Source organism: Cetorhinus maximus, chromosome 5 (genome assembly GCF_964194155.1).
Source record: "Cetorhinus maximus chromosome 5, sCetMax3.hap1.1, whole genome shotgun sequence".
Taxonomy (NCBI): Eukaryota; Metazoa; Chordata; class Chondrichthyes; order Lamniformes; family Cetorhinidae; genus Cetorhinus; species Cetorhinus maximus.
In genome coordinates, this window is record NC_135883.1 from 115,151,331 (window position 1) to 115,165,882 (window position 14,552).

Sequence of the window (14,552 nt, forward strand, 5' to 3'; positions counted from 1 at the left end):
AATATATATTAAAGTCATTTGAAATGCTTTTATAAATTTACCTGAGTAAATTGCCCTAACCATAAGCTTCTGGTGAGCCAGGAATCGCAGATAGCATTTAAAGGCTCTGTTCTGAACATGGATTGCATGAATTATATTTAATCATTACTTCTGTCAATGAATTGATTTGTCACTTGCAAGACTGATTGTCAAAGCTGTTTTATTTCGAATAAACTGTACTTGAGCTCTGCCTAAGCTATCCAACAAGCTACAGTTGGAATCCCAGAACCAAGCCCCTGCCAGCCAAATGACAACAATGAAAAGAAGTTATTTCACCCCTTTCCTCTTTGTTCTTTTCACCCAGGCAACATAAAACAAATGTTTTTTTTAATGTAACTACATCCTATGTAAGTGTTTTGTGTGGGTTACTAAGATGCAAAATGCCCTAGTACTGCCAAGCCTACATGATTTAATGTACAAAAATAGAAAATGCTGGAAATTTACAACAGGCCCAGTAGCCAAGAGAAAGGGAACATTTTGTCTGGAATCACTTCACCAGGTCTGACTCTGTACCTTTGATTTCCTGTTCCAGATGCAGATTGACTTGATGTTTCCTGGCAGCATTTTTCTGTTTTTAATTTCAGATTTGCAGCATCTGTGTTTTCTTTAACCTTTGCTCTTAGCTTTTCTGTTGTGTGTACTTAATGATGCCGCAATGCGTTGTGCCTTTGGCAACTTAATAAATGTTGCTTTTGTTTTAGGGAAGGAAAGAACATAGAAGTCCACGTAGATATTGAAACAGAGCCCGGCGGAGCAAAAGATCGCAGCAGCAGTAGCTACCTATCTGTTCACAGTTTGTCTATGGAGTCACCAAACTGCTCAAGAGAACTGTTGTGTGGCACCAGTCCAAATACCGAACGGATTTCCATTCAGACCTGTGTTTGAAAGAGTTTAAGCCTTGTTCCTTTTTAGGTGCAGTAGTTTCTACCCCCATAAATCAAAGATTAAAATTAAACGAATATGCGGAATTGCTGAGTTTTCACATCTGTAAACACTGATTAATATCTCGACACACCTAGTTACAAAACAACTCCAACCTGCCCACATACGTGCAGCATTCATCGTGAGCTTCCTTATTTTTTTTTTAAATTCTTGAATTTTAATATTATTCATCTGATTTTTGCCTGAATGTTGACAGACTTCCCAACCCACAGGAATGTTTTTGTCCTGCCTGTTGCACTTTGTAGCACTCCACTTTCAGCTGCATGTGAGGCAGCATTGAACGTAATTTCTACTGTTTGCCACCATCTCCAGTTGAGCAAAATGTTGACTGTTTGTCTAACCCAAGTTCAAATAAGTATTTCAGCAATAAAAAGGTAAGAAACTATTATAGAAATGCTAACATTAGTTTGATTTTCCACCCCATTAAAACAGCAAAGTTATGTTCTGAACCAGTTTAGCACTTGTTCGCTGATACTGGAAGCATAAATTATAACTCAAAATCCTTGATCCATTTTTTTTATTCCCCTCCATCATTGGTGTTCTGATAACATTCCTTTTCCCTGATTTTATTTTTCTGAATTTAAAGTTCCTTAAAAAATAGCCCTGAAATATCTAGGAACTAAAAAAAAAAAAATTAAAAGCCTCTTGTATTAAAAGAGGACTTTAGTTTTCACCCTTTCCCCAAACAGAATCTTGTTGCTACTGGTTGCTTTGATTTGGGTATAAAGGCTATAAATTGAGGGAGCCAGTGGAATGGGAGAAATTCTCACTGTTCTGCTCAAATGACAGTTTTATTCCATAATGTGATGAGGACTTCAATATTTTAACAATAATTGGTTCAATATAATTAGAGAAAAACAAATCTGTGTATGTTTATATTTAATGGGAAACTACATAATGAAACATTGCAGATTTTGTGCACAATTTGAATAAAGCTCTGCAGTCATGGAATGAAAATCCTGACTATGCTTCAAACAGCAATTTCTTCAGTGGCATGAGATAAATCATGGTGTTTATCTTCTACAGATGAGCATGTACGTATCATGCAGGTTTCCCCAACCTCCTCTGGAAACCCCCATGAAACAACTGTTTGGAGTCCATTACATTGTTTCCAGGGGTGCCCAGCTTGTCTTCCACCAGAGTTACAGTGGGGAATTGACATTACGCTCACAGAATTTAGGGTAATAAAATGTATGCACTTTGTGTTCTCTGTCTCGCGCACACATGTGCTTGCACATGCATGCGCACACACCCACAGTATCGTCAGTTGCTTGCTATATGCAGTTGCTGACTGATTATTCTCAGTTTGTACACTAGTTATGCTTCTTGTATTAGAAGATCTGTGTTAGTTGTGCATTGCATGAGTTCAGTGATATAGATTTATGTCCATTGGGGCTTGGATCCCAGATGGATCACTATTGAGAATTCAATAATAAAGCAAAATATTCTATCCCTTTGAGCCTAATTTAAAATTTAGCTCTTTGAGGACAAATGACTGTTCCAACACATCATTTGTCCTAAACTAAGCTTTGTCATCCTTGCCAACAACATATGTGCTTCCCTTCCCTTCTCAAAGAATGGGACAAATTTGTCCTTAGTTTTAAGAAACACTACTGATTATTGATGTAAAAACTCAGCTTAACATTCGGTATATTCTTTCCAAAGTCTATAATTATTTTCTGATAATGACCACTGGAGGGGGTGGTTGTTCATTAAATTACTGCAATACTTAAGCTGCAGATGTAACAGTGATTTTCTGATCATCTTCAGGATTGAATGTGCCACCTTCTGGCTGTGGCTCAGTGAAAATCCGTCAGAATCCACTTTAACCTCTGTGCTCGATTTCAAACCATGACAACAGCATGCTGGCTTTTTAGTTCTGATACTGTGCTGTGAAATTTGTCTTCTGTGTGCAATGAGAAAGAGACTAAATGCAAACATGCAGTTTCATTACTGGCTGAGCCTGGAATTGTATGACCAGTGTAATTTTTTTCGTGCCAACTTTAAAGGCCAATTTGCTGGAAAAGTATTGCTATTGTGTAACCAGAAGTACTCATGAAGTATGGAATCTTGAGTTGGCGCAGCCTTTCCATGAAGTGTCAGATTGCAGTTCGCTGTAAATCCAGAGACCACAAAGTGCCAGAAATGTTTGTTTTGGTATGTGGAATTCTTATAGAGAAGTTGAATAGACTCGACTTTAAAAAGACTTAAATCGTTATTTGAATGTATGCCGATTAAAGTGAAAGCTTCAAATGCTCAGCAGATAACATTAAGCTGCAAGAGTTTGGAACAGCATGTTTAATATCTCAAATGTGCGTAATAACAGCAAATAAGTTACTGGGTGTTATTGTTGAATTTAATATGTCAGCTTTAGCCTTATATCAGCTAGGAGAAAGTGTTATTTATGTGATTAACCCTGATTCTGGGAGCCAGATGGTCCCCTGATGATCTTTGTATAATAATTGGCACATTACAATCTGCATATCCTAAATTATAAAACATTTTGGCTGCAGAACATTTTGAGCATGTCTCATCAGAGTTGAGGACCCTTATTCTGCTGCCGTATTGGATTGTGCACCACATACACTAGTTCTATCTGCAAGATACCAGTTCCATATCTTAAAGAAGCATTCCTTCATAAACAGGACATCAAGTGCTCACATTGTTAGTGTCGTACAATGAAAACAATTCTTTAGAATTTCAGTAGTATTGCTTGTTTTAGAAACTGCTACATTTATTTAAAAAAATGAATAACAGTGCTCAACACCCAATATTGCCAGGTGTACATTGCATCATATACTAACACCTGATATGCTGCTACCTTAGCCCGTGAGGATTATATTCGGGCCACTGTGTGTCACATCCAGGTTGCAAAGGTAAATGGTAAACCCTAAAAAAATTGTGGATTCTTTAATTAAGGATGCCTTGCATTAGCTAAAATTTGATAAACAGCTTTTCTTCATGACCATTTATAAGCCATCAAGTGAACATTTTGCAGTACTTTTGTGTGTTTTGCAAAGTCTGTTATCAAGGAATGCTCCTCATAAAATGCATGATTTGCTTAATTTCCATTCTCATGAACTATTAAAGCATAACTCAATTTTTAAAAACATATATCGTCACTTTTCATTATAACCTCTGCTTTGCTATGATCTGAGCATAACCAATGTGCACATGTCAATATGGCAGCTGAGATGTTAAAGTTATTTGCCATTAAACCTGATATCATAATTGTAAGCTGCTCCTCAATGTATATTACATTAGTATAAGAACTATATGTACCTATAATTCTCTAGTTCATACACTTTTGAGAGTGGATGCAGTCGTAAAGAGGTAGTGCAGTCTGAATTTCTATCATAAGATGCACATTGTGTAATATATAAAATCTGAAATGGAAATGCCTTTAATATAAAAAAACTTGAGTGAGAAAAGTTTTGAATGCATGTCCTCGTAGTACCTGAAATATAATGTTGACTTTGTTCTGCTGAGGGCTTTAAAACTATTGTTATAATATACTGTAGTCTTTAATTGATGAAGTTGCAATGAATTCTGTACTTCTCCTTAATTTTATTTGTGAACTATAAGAATAATTCCTGATAAATATCAAAAAGTATGAATTCGCAAAAAACTTGTTCAATATTCTAAGTGATGCCTTCATTTTAAAAACTTGTATAAATATGTATTAGTGATCAATGGATTTTTTTCCATAAGCAATATTTTTAAAATCCAGCTCTAAAGGATCATCTGTTGTCACTAAACTGTACAAGGTTGGAAGTGTACTCAGTTCAGTCATTGAGCAGTTTCTGCCCAGATTCAACACATGTTCAACTTGCTTCAACATATTTTTCTGGACATTGAAGTTGAACTGTCTGGGACAATTTGAGTGGAGCAATTTGGATTGAGATCTAAACAAAGCTATTTCTGATCTGGGCGTAATTGATTTTACTGGTTATAGTTTAATGAAAAATGTACCTCCTGGTGTTCCTCCTTCTGATGAAATCATGTGCACAACAAAACTGGTATCACTTATATTCATAGTAAATTGATTTTTCACACTCAAGTTTGTTAAATTTCTCTTTCCTCACCTGGAAGATAAATTAAATCCATCTAATGATGATGTCTGTCCATGAATATTAAATTTTCAATTCTAATTTTTAAATGCTTCTCTTGACTTAATGATTGTTGTTGTCCTCTCATCAACAATTGAGCTCCTTTCTGACTGGGAAACATGATTTCCCTCCATCTCAACTGTCTTGATCTCAAACTTGTTACGTGCATTTTTACTTTTAAAATTCCACTTTAGATTTTAACTTCAGAAGGTTGTTTTTCACTCACTTTAATCCCTTTGAGAACAGACATACTAGAATTTGTTGAACACCCATAGATAAAGTTCTTTTCTGTTCTTATTTTTTATCATCAATAAATACCTTGATTTAAACATTATTACCTGTTTTTTGTTCCTGTTGAAGCTAAAAATTAAGCAGACCTGTCAATTTTTAACTCCTCAATGTTTCTACTTTTGATGCTTTCAGGAGATTTAAATATGTGACCCTTGTTTGTCTAGCATGGGCATAGGAATGGCAGTAGGCCATTCAGCCCCTCTAACCTGTTCTACTATTCAATCCAATCAGAGCTGATCTCTATCTCCACTCCATTATCCATATCCTTGGATACACTTGCCTAACAAAAGTCTATCATACTCGGTCTTAAGTTTCAATTAACTCAGCATCCAGTATCTTTTGAGGAAAGAGTTCCAGATTTCCACTCACCTTTATATGAAAAGGTGCTTTCTCATTTCATTTCTGAATGGTTAGCACTATTTGTAAGACTCTGCCTCCCTATTCTCAATACTCTCCTACCTTATTAAATCCCTCGATCATTTTAAACATCTCAATTCGATTTTCCTTCACCTTTCTAAAATCAAGAGAATCTCAGCCTTAGTCTGTAGAGTTTTCTCACCTTCCACTATACAAAAATTATTTGTCTAACAACTGAAGTAAATGCGGAAGTGTTTTTTCAACAAAACTGAATATGGAAAGAAGCAGGGTAGGGGAGGCAGAGGTGAGGGAGACTTTGATATCTTTCTGGATGAATGAATTAGGATGGGCTGAATGGTCTGCCTTGTTTTTAATTATCTTCTGGAATGATTAACAGCAAAAACATGAATACATTAATTCTACTTAATACCTTAATTTTGTTATGAATTGCATCTTCATCCACAGTTGTTAAAAAACAAAGCTATGTATTTTGTTGAGTCAGCATTGAATTTCTATCTCTTTACAATTTTAATCTGGGAATTCGATTGTTTTTGTTTCCTTTCTAATGAAAATTATCTATAACCTATCCATTCACATTCTGAATGCATGGGAAGCTTAAAAACTGCTTTATCAAACTATCTCCAGATTCAGCAAGGGTATCCTCGCCTCCTTTGGAATTTTGTTTCTTCTTTGTGGCTAGGCAGTCCAGAAACCATGGGTACGTTAAAGGACTATAAATGGCTTATGCCCCCCAAAATCATCATCTGGATTTTCAAACTTTTTGCAAGTGTTTTGTATTTTTTGTTAGACGCAGGTAGAAGCAGGAAGGATGTTCCTGATGGTGGGGGGAGTCCAGAACCAGGGGTCACAGTCTGAGAATATGGGGTAGACCATTTAGGACTGAGATGAGGAGAAATTTCGTCACCCAGAGAGTGGTGAGCCTGTGGAATTCGCTGCCACAAAGTAGTTGAGGCCGAAATACAGTATGTTTTCGAGAAGGAGTTAGATATAGCTCTTGGGGCGAAAGGGATCAAAGGATATGGGGAGAAAGCGGGAGCAGGCTATTGAGTTGGATGATCAACCATGATCATAATGAATGGTGGAGTAGGCTCGAAGGGCCGAATGGCCTACTCCTGCTCCTATTTTCTGTTTCTATGTTTATTACCTTGGTAGGAACTTTCCATTTATGTAAATATAATTACTCATTAAGCTCTTGAATAGTGCTAAGTGAGTGCAATACCAGAAGTGCTCCTGAATGCACTAGTACTAGTAACAGGGTAGTACAATAGTACAAACTCGTATTGAATCATAATACCATGTACCATGGATCCATCCCTTTGCTTGTTGCTTGGGTAAACTATTTTTTAATTTGCAATGATATTTGCATGTCTGTGCCTTTTCTTCACATTACAATTTAATTCCTTTTTGAACGTTAAGCCAACTCATCTTACCAGGTTATTAAAGCATTTTTTTTTTATTTAAAAGCTTTTGTATTCTTACAAAATAATGTTTTTATATTCATTCATGGAATGTGAGCATTACTGGCAAGGCCAGCATTTATTTTCCATCCTTAATTATCATCACCACCTTGAACTGCTGCAGGCCATGAGACGTTTGTAAACTCAGTTCTATTAGCGAGTGGGTTTTCAAGAAATTTGACCCAGCAATGATGAAGGAACAGTGAGATATTTCCAAGTCAGGATGTTATGTGACTTGAAGGGGAATTTGCAGGTGATGGTGTTCCCATGAGCCTGCTGCCCTTATTCTTCTGGGTGATAGAGGTCTTGGGTTTGGGAGGTGCTGTTGAATGAGCCTTGGCGAGTGGTTGCAGTACATCTTGTCAGTGATGCATGCTGCAGCCAATGGAGGGACTGAATGTCTAAAATAGTGCATGGGTGCCAATCAAGTGGGCCCCTTTGTCCTGGAGAGTGTTGAACATCTTGAATATTGTTGGAGTCACACCCATCCAGGCAAATGGAGAGCATTCCTCCACACACCTGGCTTGCATCTTGTAAGACAGTGAAGAGGCTTTGGGGGAGTCAGGAGATGGGTTGCTTACTGCAGAATACCAAGCTTTTGTCCTGCTCTTGTAGCCGCATTTATGTGTATTTATGTGGCTGGCCCAGTTAAGTTTCTGTTAAAAGCTATATAAGGATCCTTTCTCCGTCTTTCTGAGCTGGGGGGAAATAAAGGATGTTCTGCAAGTATAAATCTGTGTAATAATAACCCACTGAAGATGCACATTTAATTGCAGTGTATATTTTTTCAATTTTATTAATTAAAGGAAAATAGATCCTGAATAACACAGTAGTAAGTGTTTGAATTTGTATGGATGGACTATTGGCAAATATGAATTAAGAATGCAATGTATAAACTCCAGATTGTATGGGTAGATTCTTTTTGTTAAGCTGCAGCATGGCACTTCACAGTTTGGAAATACAATTTGCTCTGCCGCTTTTCAGCATTGATCTGTATAAAACAATGTGAAGCTCATGATTAGAAAATATGGCACCTTGAATACTTGGGGGTTGATAGTCAATATTAAGATCATACTATCTATCAGTTTAAATTCAGGACAGTACATTATATATGAAATATTTGACTTTGGGTTGCGTTCTGCACCGCATTGGCATCCAAGTTGTCTTTGTTCTTACTGATCTCTCAGTAGAAATTGCAAAAGAAATGCAATAGACCTTCAAGTTTAAATTGCTACAGCGCTGATGGTTCACTAGAATTTTGTTTTCCGTGTAACTGTTTGCTTGTCAGCCCAAGCATGTACCTGTGATGGTGTGCTCTGCTCCTTTACTAGTAGCAGTAATATTAATAGTCGTTTGGTAGTACAGAACTTGAGTATTTCTGAAAAAAGAGACACATCTAAGCTTTTCATCTTGCACTCATCAGGACACTTCGCAGGAATACCAATATAAGGGGAAAACAACAATTTATACTGTATGCGATGTGAGTGCTGATTGGCTGCCAAGTGGCATTGCCATGGAGAATGCACCAGTGATAGTGACCGACAGTTAACTGCAAAAACAAAAACAAAAATACCTGGAAAAACTCAGCAAGTCTGACAGCATCTGCGGAGAGGAACACAGTTAATGTTTCGAGTCCATATGACTCTTCAACAGAACTAAGGAAAAATAGAAAAGAGGTGAAATATAAGCTGGTTTAAGGTGGGGTGGGACAGGTATAGCTGGATAGAGGGCCAGTGATAGGTGGAGATAACCAAAAGATGTCATAGACAAAAGGACAAAGAGGTGTTGAAGCTGGTGATATTATCTAAGGAATGTGATAATAAAGGTACAGATATCCCTAGTGGGGGTGGGATGGGGCGAAGGGATCAAAATAAGCTAAAAGGCAGAGATAAAACAACGGATGGAAATACATTTAAAAATCATGGAAATAGGTGGGAAAACAAAAATCTATATAAATTATTGGGAAAAAAGTGGGATCAGAAAGGGGGTGGGGATGGAGGAGAGAGTTCATGATCTAAAATTGTTGAACTCAATATTGAGTCCGGAAGGTTGTAAAGTGCCTAGTCGGAAGATGAGGTGCTGTTCCTCCAGTTTGCATTGAGCTTCACTGGAGCAATGCAGCAGGCCAAGGACAGACATGTGGGCATGAGAGCAGGGTGGAATGTTGAAATGGCAAGTGACAGGGAGGTCTGGGTCATGCTTGCGGACAAGGTGTCTTCAATGTAAAGGAAACCGCATTGGGAGCAACAAATGCAGTAGACTAAATTGAGGGAAGTGTAAGTGAAATGCTGCTTCACTTGAAAGGAGTGTTTGGGCCCTTGGACGGTGAGGAGAGGGAAAGTAAAGGGGCAGGTGTTGCACCTTCTGCGGTTGCATGGGAAGGTGCCGTGGGAGGGGGTTGAAGTGTAGGGGGTGGTGGAGGAGTGGACCACGGTGTTCCGGAGGGAATGATCCCTGCGGAATGCCGCCAGGGGGGGTGAAGGGAAGATGTGTTTGGTGGTGGCATCATGCTGGAGTTGGCGGAAATGGTGGAGGATGATCCTTTGAATGCGGAGGCTGGTGGGGTGAAAGGTGAGGACAAGAGGGACCCTATCATGGTTCTGGGAGGGAGAGGAAGGTGTGAGGGCGGATGCGCAGGAGATGGGCCGGACACGGTTGAGGGCCCTGTCAACCACCGTGGGTGGAAAACCTCAGTTAAGGAAGAAGGAAGACATGTCAGGAACTGTTTTTGAAAGTGGCATCATCAGAACAGATGCAACGGAGGTGAAGGAACTGAGAGAATGGGATAGAGTCCTTACAGGAAGCGGGGTGTGAGGAGCTATAGTCGAGGTAGCTGTGGGAGTCGGTAGGCTTGTAATGAATATTGGTGGACAGTCTATCACCAGAAATTGAGACAGAGAGGTCAAGGAAGGGAAGGGAAATGTCAGAGATGGACCATGTGAAAATGATGGAGGGGTGGAAATTGGAAGCAAAATTAATAAATTTTTCCAGATCCAGACGAGAGCATTAAGCAGCACCGAGGCAATTATTGATGTACTGGAGAAAGAGTTGTGGGAGGGGGCCTGAGTAGAACTGGAACAAGGAATGTTCACATACCCCATAAATATACAGGCATAACTGGAGCCCATGTGGGTACCCATAGCCACACTTTTTATATGAAGGAAGTGAGAGGAGGTTAAGGAAAAATTGTTCAGTGTGAGAATAAGTTCAGCCAGACGGAGGAGAGTAGTGGTGGATGGGGATTATTCGGGCCTCTGTTCGAGGAAGAAGCGGATCCCGGTGGGGGATGGAGGTGTAGAGGGATTGGACGTCCATGGTGAAGAGGAGGCGGCTGGGGCCAGGGAACTGGAAATTGTTGATATGATGTAGGGTGTCAGAGGAATCACGGATGTAGGTGGGAAGGGACTGGACAAGGAGAGAGAGAAAGGAGTCAAGATAGCAAGAAATGAGTTCCGTGGGGCAGGAACAAGCTGACACAATCGGTCTGCCGGGACAGTATTGTTTGTGGATTTTGGGTAGGAGGTAGAAGCGGGCCATCCGAGGTTGGGAGACTGAGGTTGGAAGCTATGGAAGGAAGATTTCCAGAGGAGATGAGGTCAGTAACAGTCCTGGAAACAATGGCTTGATGTTCAGTGGTGGGGTCATGGTCCAGGGGGAGGTAGGAGGAAGTGTCTGCGAGTTGATGCTCAGCCTCTGCAAGGTAGAGGTCAGTGCGCCAGACAACAACAGCACCGCCCTTGTCAGCAGGTTTGATGACAATGTCAGGGTTGGATCTGAGAGAACGGAGTGCAGCAAGTTCAGAGAGAGACAGGTTAGAGTGGGTGAGAGGAGCAAAGAAATTGAGACGACTAATGTCACGCCGAAGGTTCTCAATGAAAAGATCAAGAGAAGTTAACTGCCAAACATTGTTTGAAATTTAAACCAGACAGCTTGACCCTGTTTGGTCAAGGCATTGCCCTGAGGAATGAGCCAGCGAATGGCTGTCACTTATTTTGCTTAGCTGAAACAGGCACAATGTGTGTACGTGTCCTTTCTGTCTGCAAAGAACAGGGCCCTGTTTATTAATATATGTAGCTGCCAATATACACACACATGACACATTGAGAGCCTGACTGACAATCTTAAATTGGTTGTCAGAAATTCTTAGCACACTGAGGATTATGTAACAAATGTTGTCCAATTGTAGAACCACATCTAATATTGGACATTGCTTTCAGTTTTGCAAGCACTGGCTGGTTGGGTGCAGTCTGTACCCTGCCCATTGCGAACAGCAACGGGGACATGCTGTTTGATATGATCCGCCTGTCTTTGGGACATACATACCTAGCATCACACTGGCACTGAAATTCATATTACTCATTTGTGTGATAGGCAGGACGTCTTTTTGGCTTGACGGCAGCATCCTGTTGTGGTGAATACCACTCATGTTGTTACTGCATAGTAACAGCCTGAAACAGCCAGCTTCACCTGTTGCTCAAATTTTTGGGGTGCCTTGCCCTTCCTTAATAATCTGAGGTATACTGAGCACTTTTCAGGGCCCAAAGTGATGTACAGTGCTCAAGCAGTAATATTGGTGAAAAGTGGCCTCAAACTGGAGGTTGTCTATGGGGCATGGTGGAAGGATCAGTGACTCTCCATGATGCTGGCACATGAGGACATGGAATCCCTTAAATGGTAATTTGATAGGGCTCCCAGCCTTCCAGTGTGCCACCATGCAATACGTGCGTGACATTGGGACAAGCTGCTGACAAGAGTTCCCATGTGCTTTCTCTTTTTTTGTTCTTTCACAGGATGTGGACGTCACTGGCTAGGCCAGCATTTATTGCCCATCCCTAATTGCCCTTGAGAAGATGGTTGTGAGCTGCCTCCTTGAACCACTGGAGTTGGCGCTATTCTTGGGTTATTGGTGATGGACCTCGCCTTGGGGCCACCAGAAATCTGAGTGGAAAAATAAAGTGCATCTGTGAGATGAAAGAAACCCTCCTTTATGGTTAGCCATGTCCTTTTCTCAATGATCATCAAGGCTTAACTGAAACCTGCATTAAGCAGCCAAGCTATCTATCTGCTGACTAAGTCCCATGGCACGGGTGGGAACGGGCAGAGGCCGATGGGAAATCTCACGGTATCTTCCATCCCTGGCACCATTAATTATGCAGCCAGTGGTTTCCCAACGTCTTCTGTGGTGGGGTGGGCTGAATGGCGTCTTCATATCCAGGCGCCGTATTTAAAAGGCGCCCGGACCTCTTCACTGTCAATACAAAGTACAGAGGTGTCTGGAAGAGGAGGTGAAGGTACAGTGCTGAAATTTAGTGATGCCTCACTGCGCGTCCTCCTGGACCATGTCCAGGCACAGAGGAATATATTGTACCTGGCTGGTGAGGAGGCTGAGCAGGGAAACGAGCAGGTAGCCGATGCTGCGTGTGCCCAGACTGTACAGAAGAAGTGAGCAAAAGGATGGATGACCTTTTCTCATTTGCTCCACCAGACTAAGTAAAGCCTCAGCTTGTTGCATAAACCACAACAAGATCAATATGTCAGTGGCAATGGCATATTGGTGCCTCAGTGCCCCCCTGCAATGCATCCACTCCGTGGTAGAGTGAGCACTGTGCCTCATTCACTGCTGGACATACAGAGAACACTGTTTGGAAAGGAGGGTGGGGGATGGGTGGAGAAATTGACCTTAGGTGCAAAGGGCACCAGCAACCTCTGCAAATCAGCTGCCTGTCTGAGCCGCCTCCTCGCATGCGGATGGGCTCAGCACTCTGGAGGGAGCTGGCCCACAACCCTTCCGGACAACTTGCAGAGCAGTAATGCCCTGCCACACAACAGTACGCTATCCTGTGGAAGTACGAGAATGAAATCAAATTGCAATGTTCAAATGGATGCAACATGTAACTCCTCTCAAACCCATCTTTTCTGTTGTCTTTGAGCAGGAGAAGATAAGGCACAACCAGTGAGAACAGGAAAAGATGGGAGGTGGGGAGTGTCTACATCTGAGGCCTCTCATGGAGTTTGAAAGAGGGCAGCTCAGCTGGCAGGCGTGGTGCAGGACCGGACAGTGGATGATGGGGAGCTCGGACTTGGGCATCCACCCAATAAGGATCCATCCATGGTATAGAAACCTGAGGGTCAAATGTGCCTCCATGTTGGAGGCAGCTCATGCTGTTACTTGCACTCTGCTCTCTCATTTATAGCTACCATGAGAAAGAGGCCAAGGCTCGAGGATGAGGACTCGCTGTCAGGCCTCAGCAAAAGCCCTAGCCCAGAGAAGAACCAGGAGAGAGGAGTACAGAGGGGTCACAGCCGACACCTGTAGAGGTGTCACAGCAGACCCCTGCATCCTCCACCAGCCCAAGGACACATGTCTCAGTGGGTATTGCTTCTAGCTTAGAAAGGCTCTCATAATCTGGTGGTCACTACACAGACATATGTCTGCAGCAGGAGAAGGCAGGTTCAGTCAAGCTCTCTGAGGACTGCTGGGGAAGAGGCATCTGCAAGGTATGAGCCCAATGATGAGTCTCTGGAATCGGCCATCCAACTCGTGGTGGAGGGGTCAGCAGGAGGCTGAGCAAAATCAGGCAGAGGTGTTGGAGCAACACGCAAGTCGAAGGAATCCATCCACCTGCTCCCTGAAGTGGTGCCCATGTGCATGCACGAAGGCTGCCATGGGAAGAGTGGCAGACGCCATGAAGAACCTGGTCCAGCAGAACGCCCATTTTCTGCCGGAGAAGTGTGCAGACCTACACTCCATCACTGTAGTCGTGGGTGAGTTTTTGCAGTGGCAGCTCAAGAGGGGGACAGGCACCTTTGATCTCCCTCCAGGCGCCCCCTTCCTCTCAAGGAGTCAGGCTGGGGCCTTCAAGAACCCAAAGGGAAGAGCAGAAACAGCTGGACACCCCTGGGTCATCTGCTCAAGCATCTGAGGTTGTCCGCACCCTCCGAATCCCCTTTGCCTGTGACCACTTCAACCTCATCCTCTGAGACCACATAGCAAGCAGCTGGCCCACAGGAAGGCAGCTAAAGCAAGCCGGGGTCCTCCAGGCCTTGGGTCTTCAGGGGACAACTCTGCGGATGTCAAGGGGAGCAAGGTAGTACGCCTTGGAAAATAAAGAAATTTTGATCACAAATGGTTGCACAGGTGAACACGATTGTCACAATTCTACCTTCTGTAAATAGAATCAACTCACACTGCTATATTTTCTCTTGTCTTTTCTCAGCGTGGTTCTAAGGCTTTTACCACTCCCCCCCACCCCCGCCACCCTGCAGCTATCCTGCACACACCCAAACCCCTCCCCACCGCCCAAGGGAGTCTGCAGGGAGAAGGGCCTGTAGCGGG

The 14,552-nt window shown here is 42.0% G+C and overlaps 1 protein-coding gene across 2 annotated transcripts in view; it reads left to right on the forward strand.

The window, feature by feature from the left end:
* The window catches only part of LOC144680859 (E3 ubiquitin-protein ligase RNF19A), a 104,901-nt gene extending 99,477 nt beyond the window's left edge, over nt 1-5,424 (forward strand). For both annotated transcript variants that reach the window (XM_078542332.1, XM_078542333.1), the window contains exon 10: nt 741-5,424. In XM_078542332.1, the coding sequence (XP_078398458.1) occupies nt 741-924 (184 nt within the window). In that variant the 3' untranslated portion in view covers nt 925-5,424. The remainder of the gene's footprint in view (nt 1-740) is intronic.
* The last annotated feature ends 9,128 nt before the right edge of the window (nt 5,425-14,552 follow it).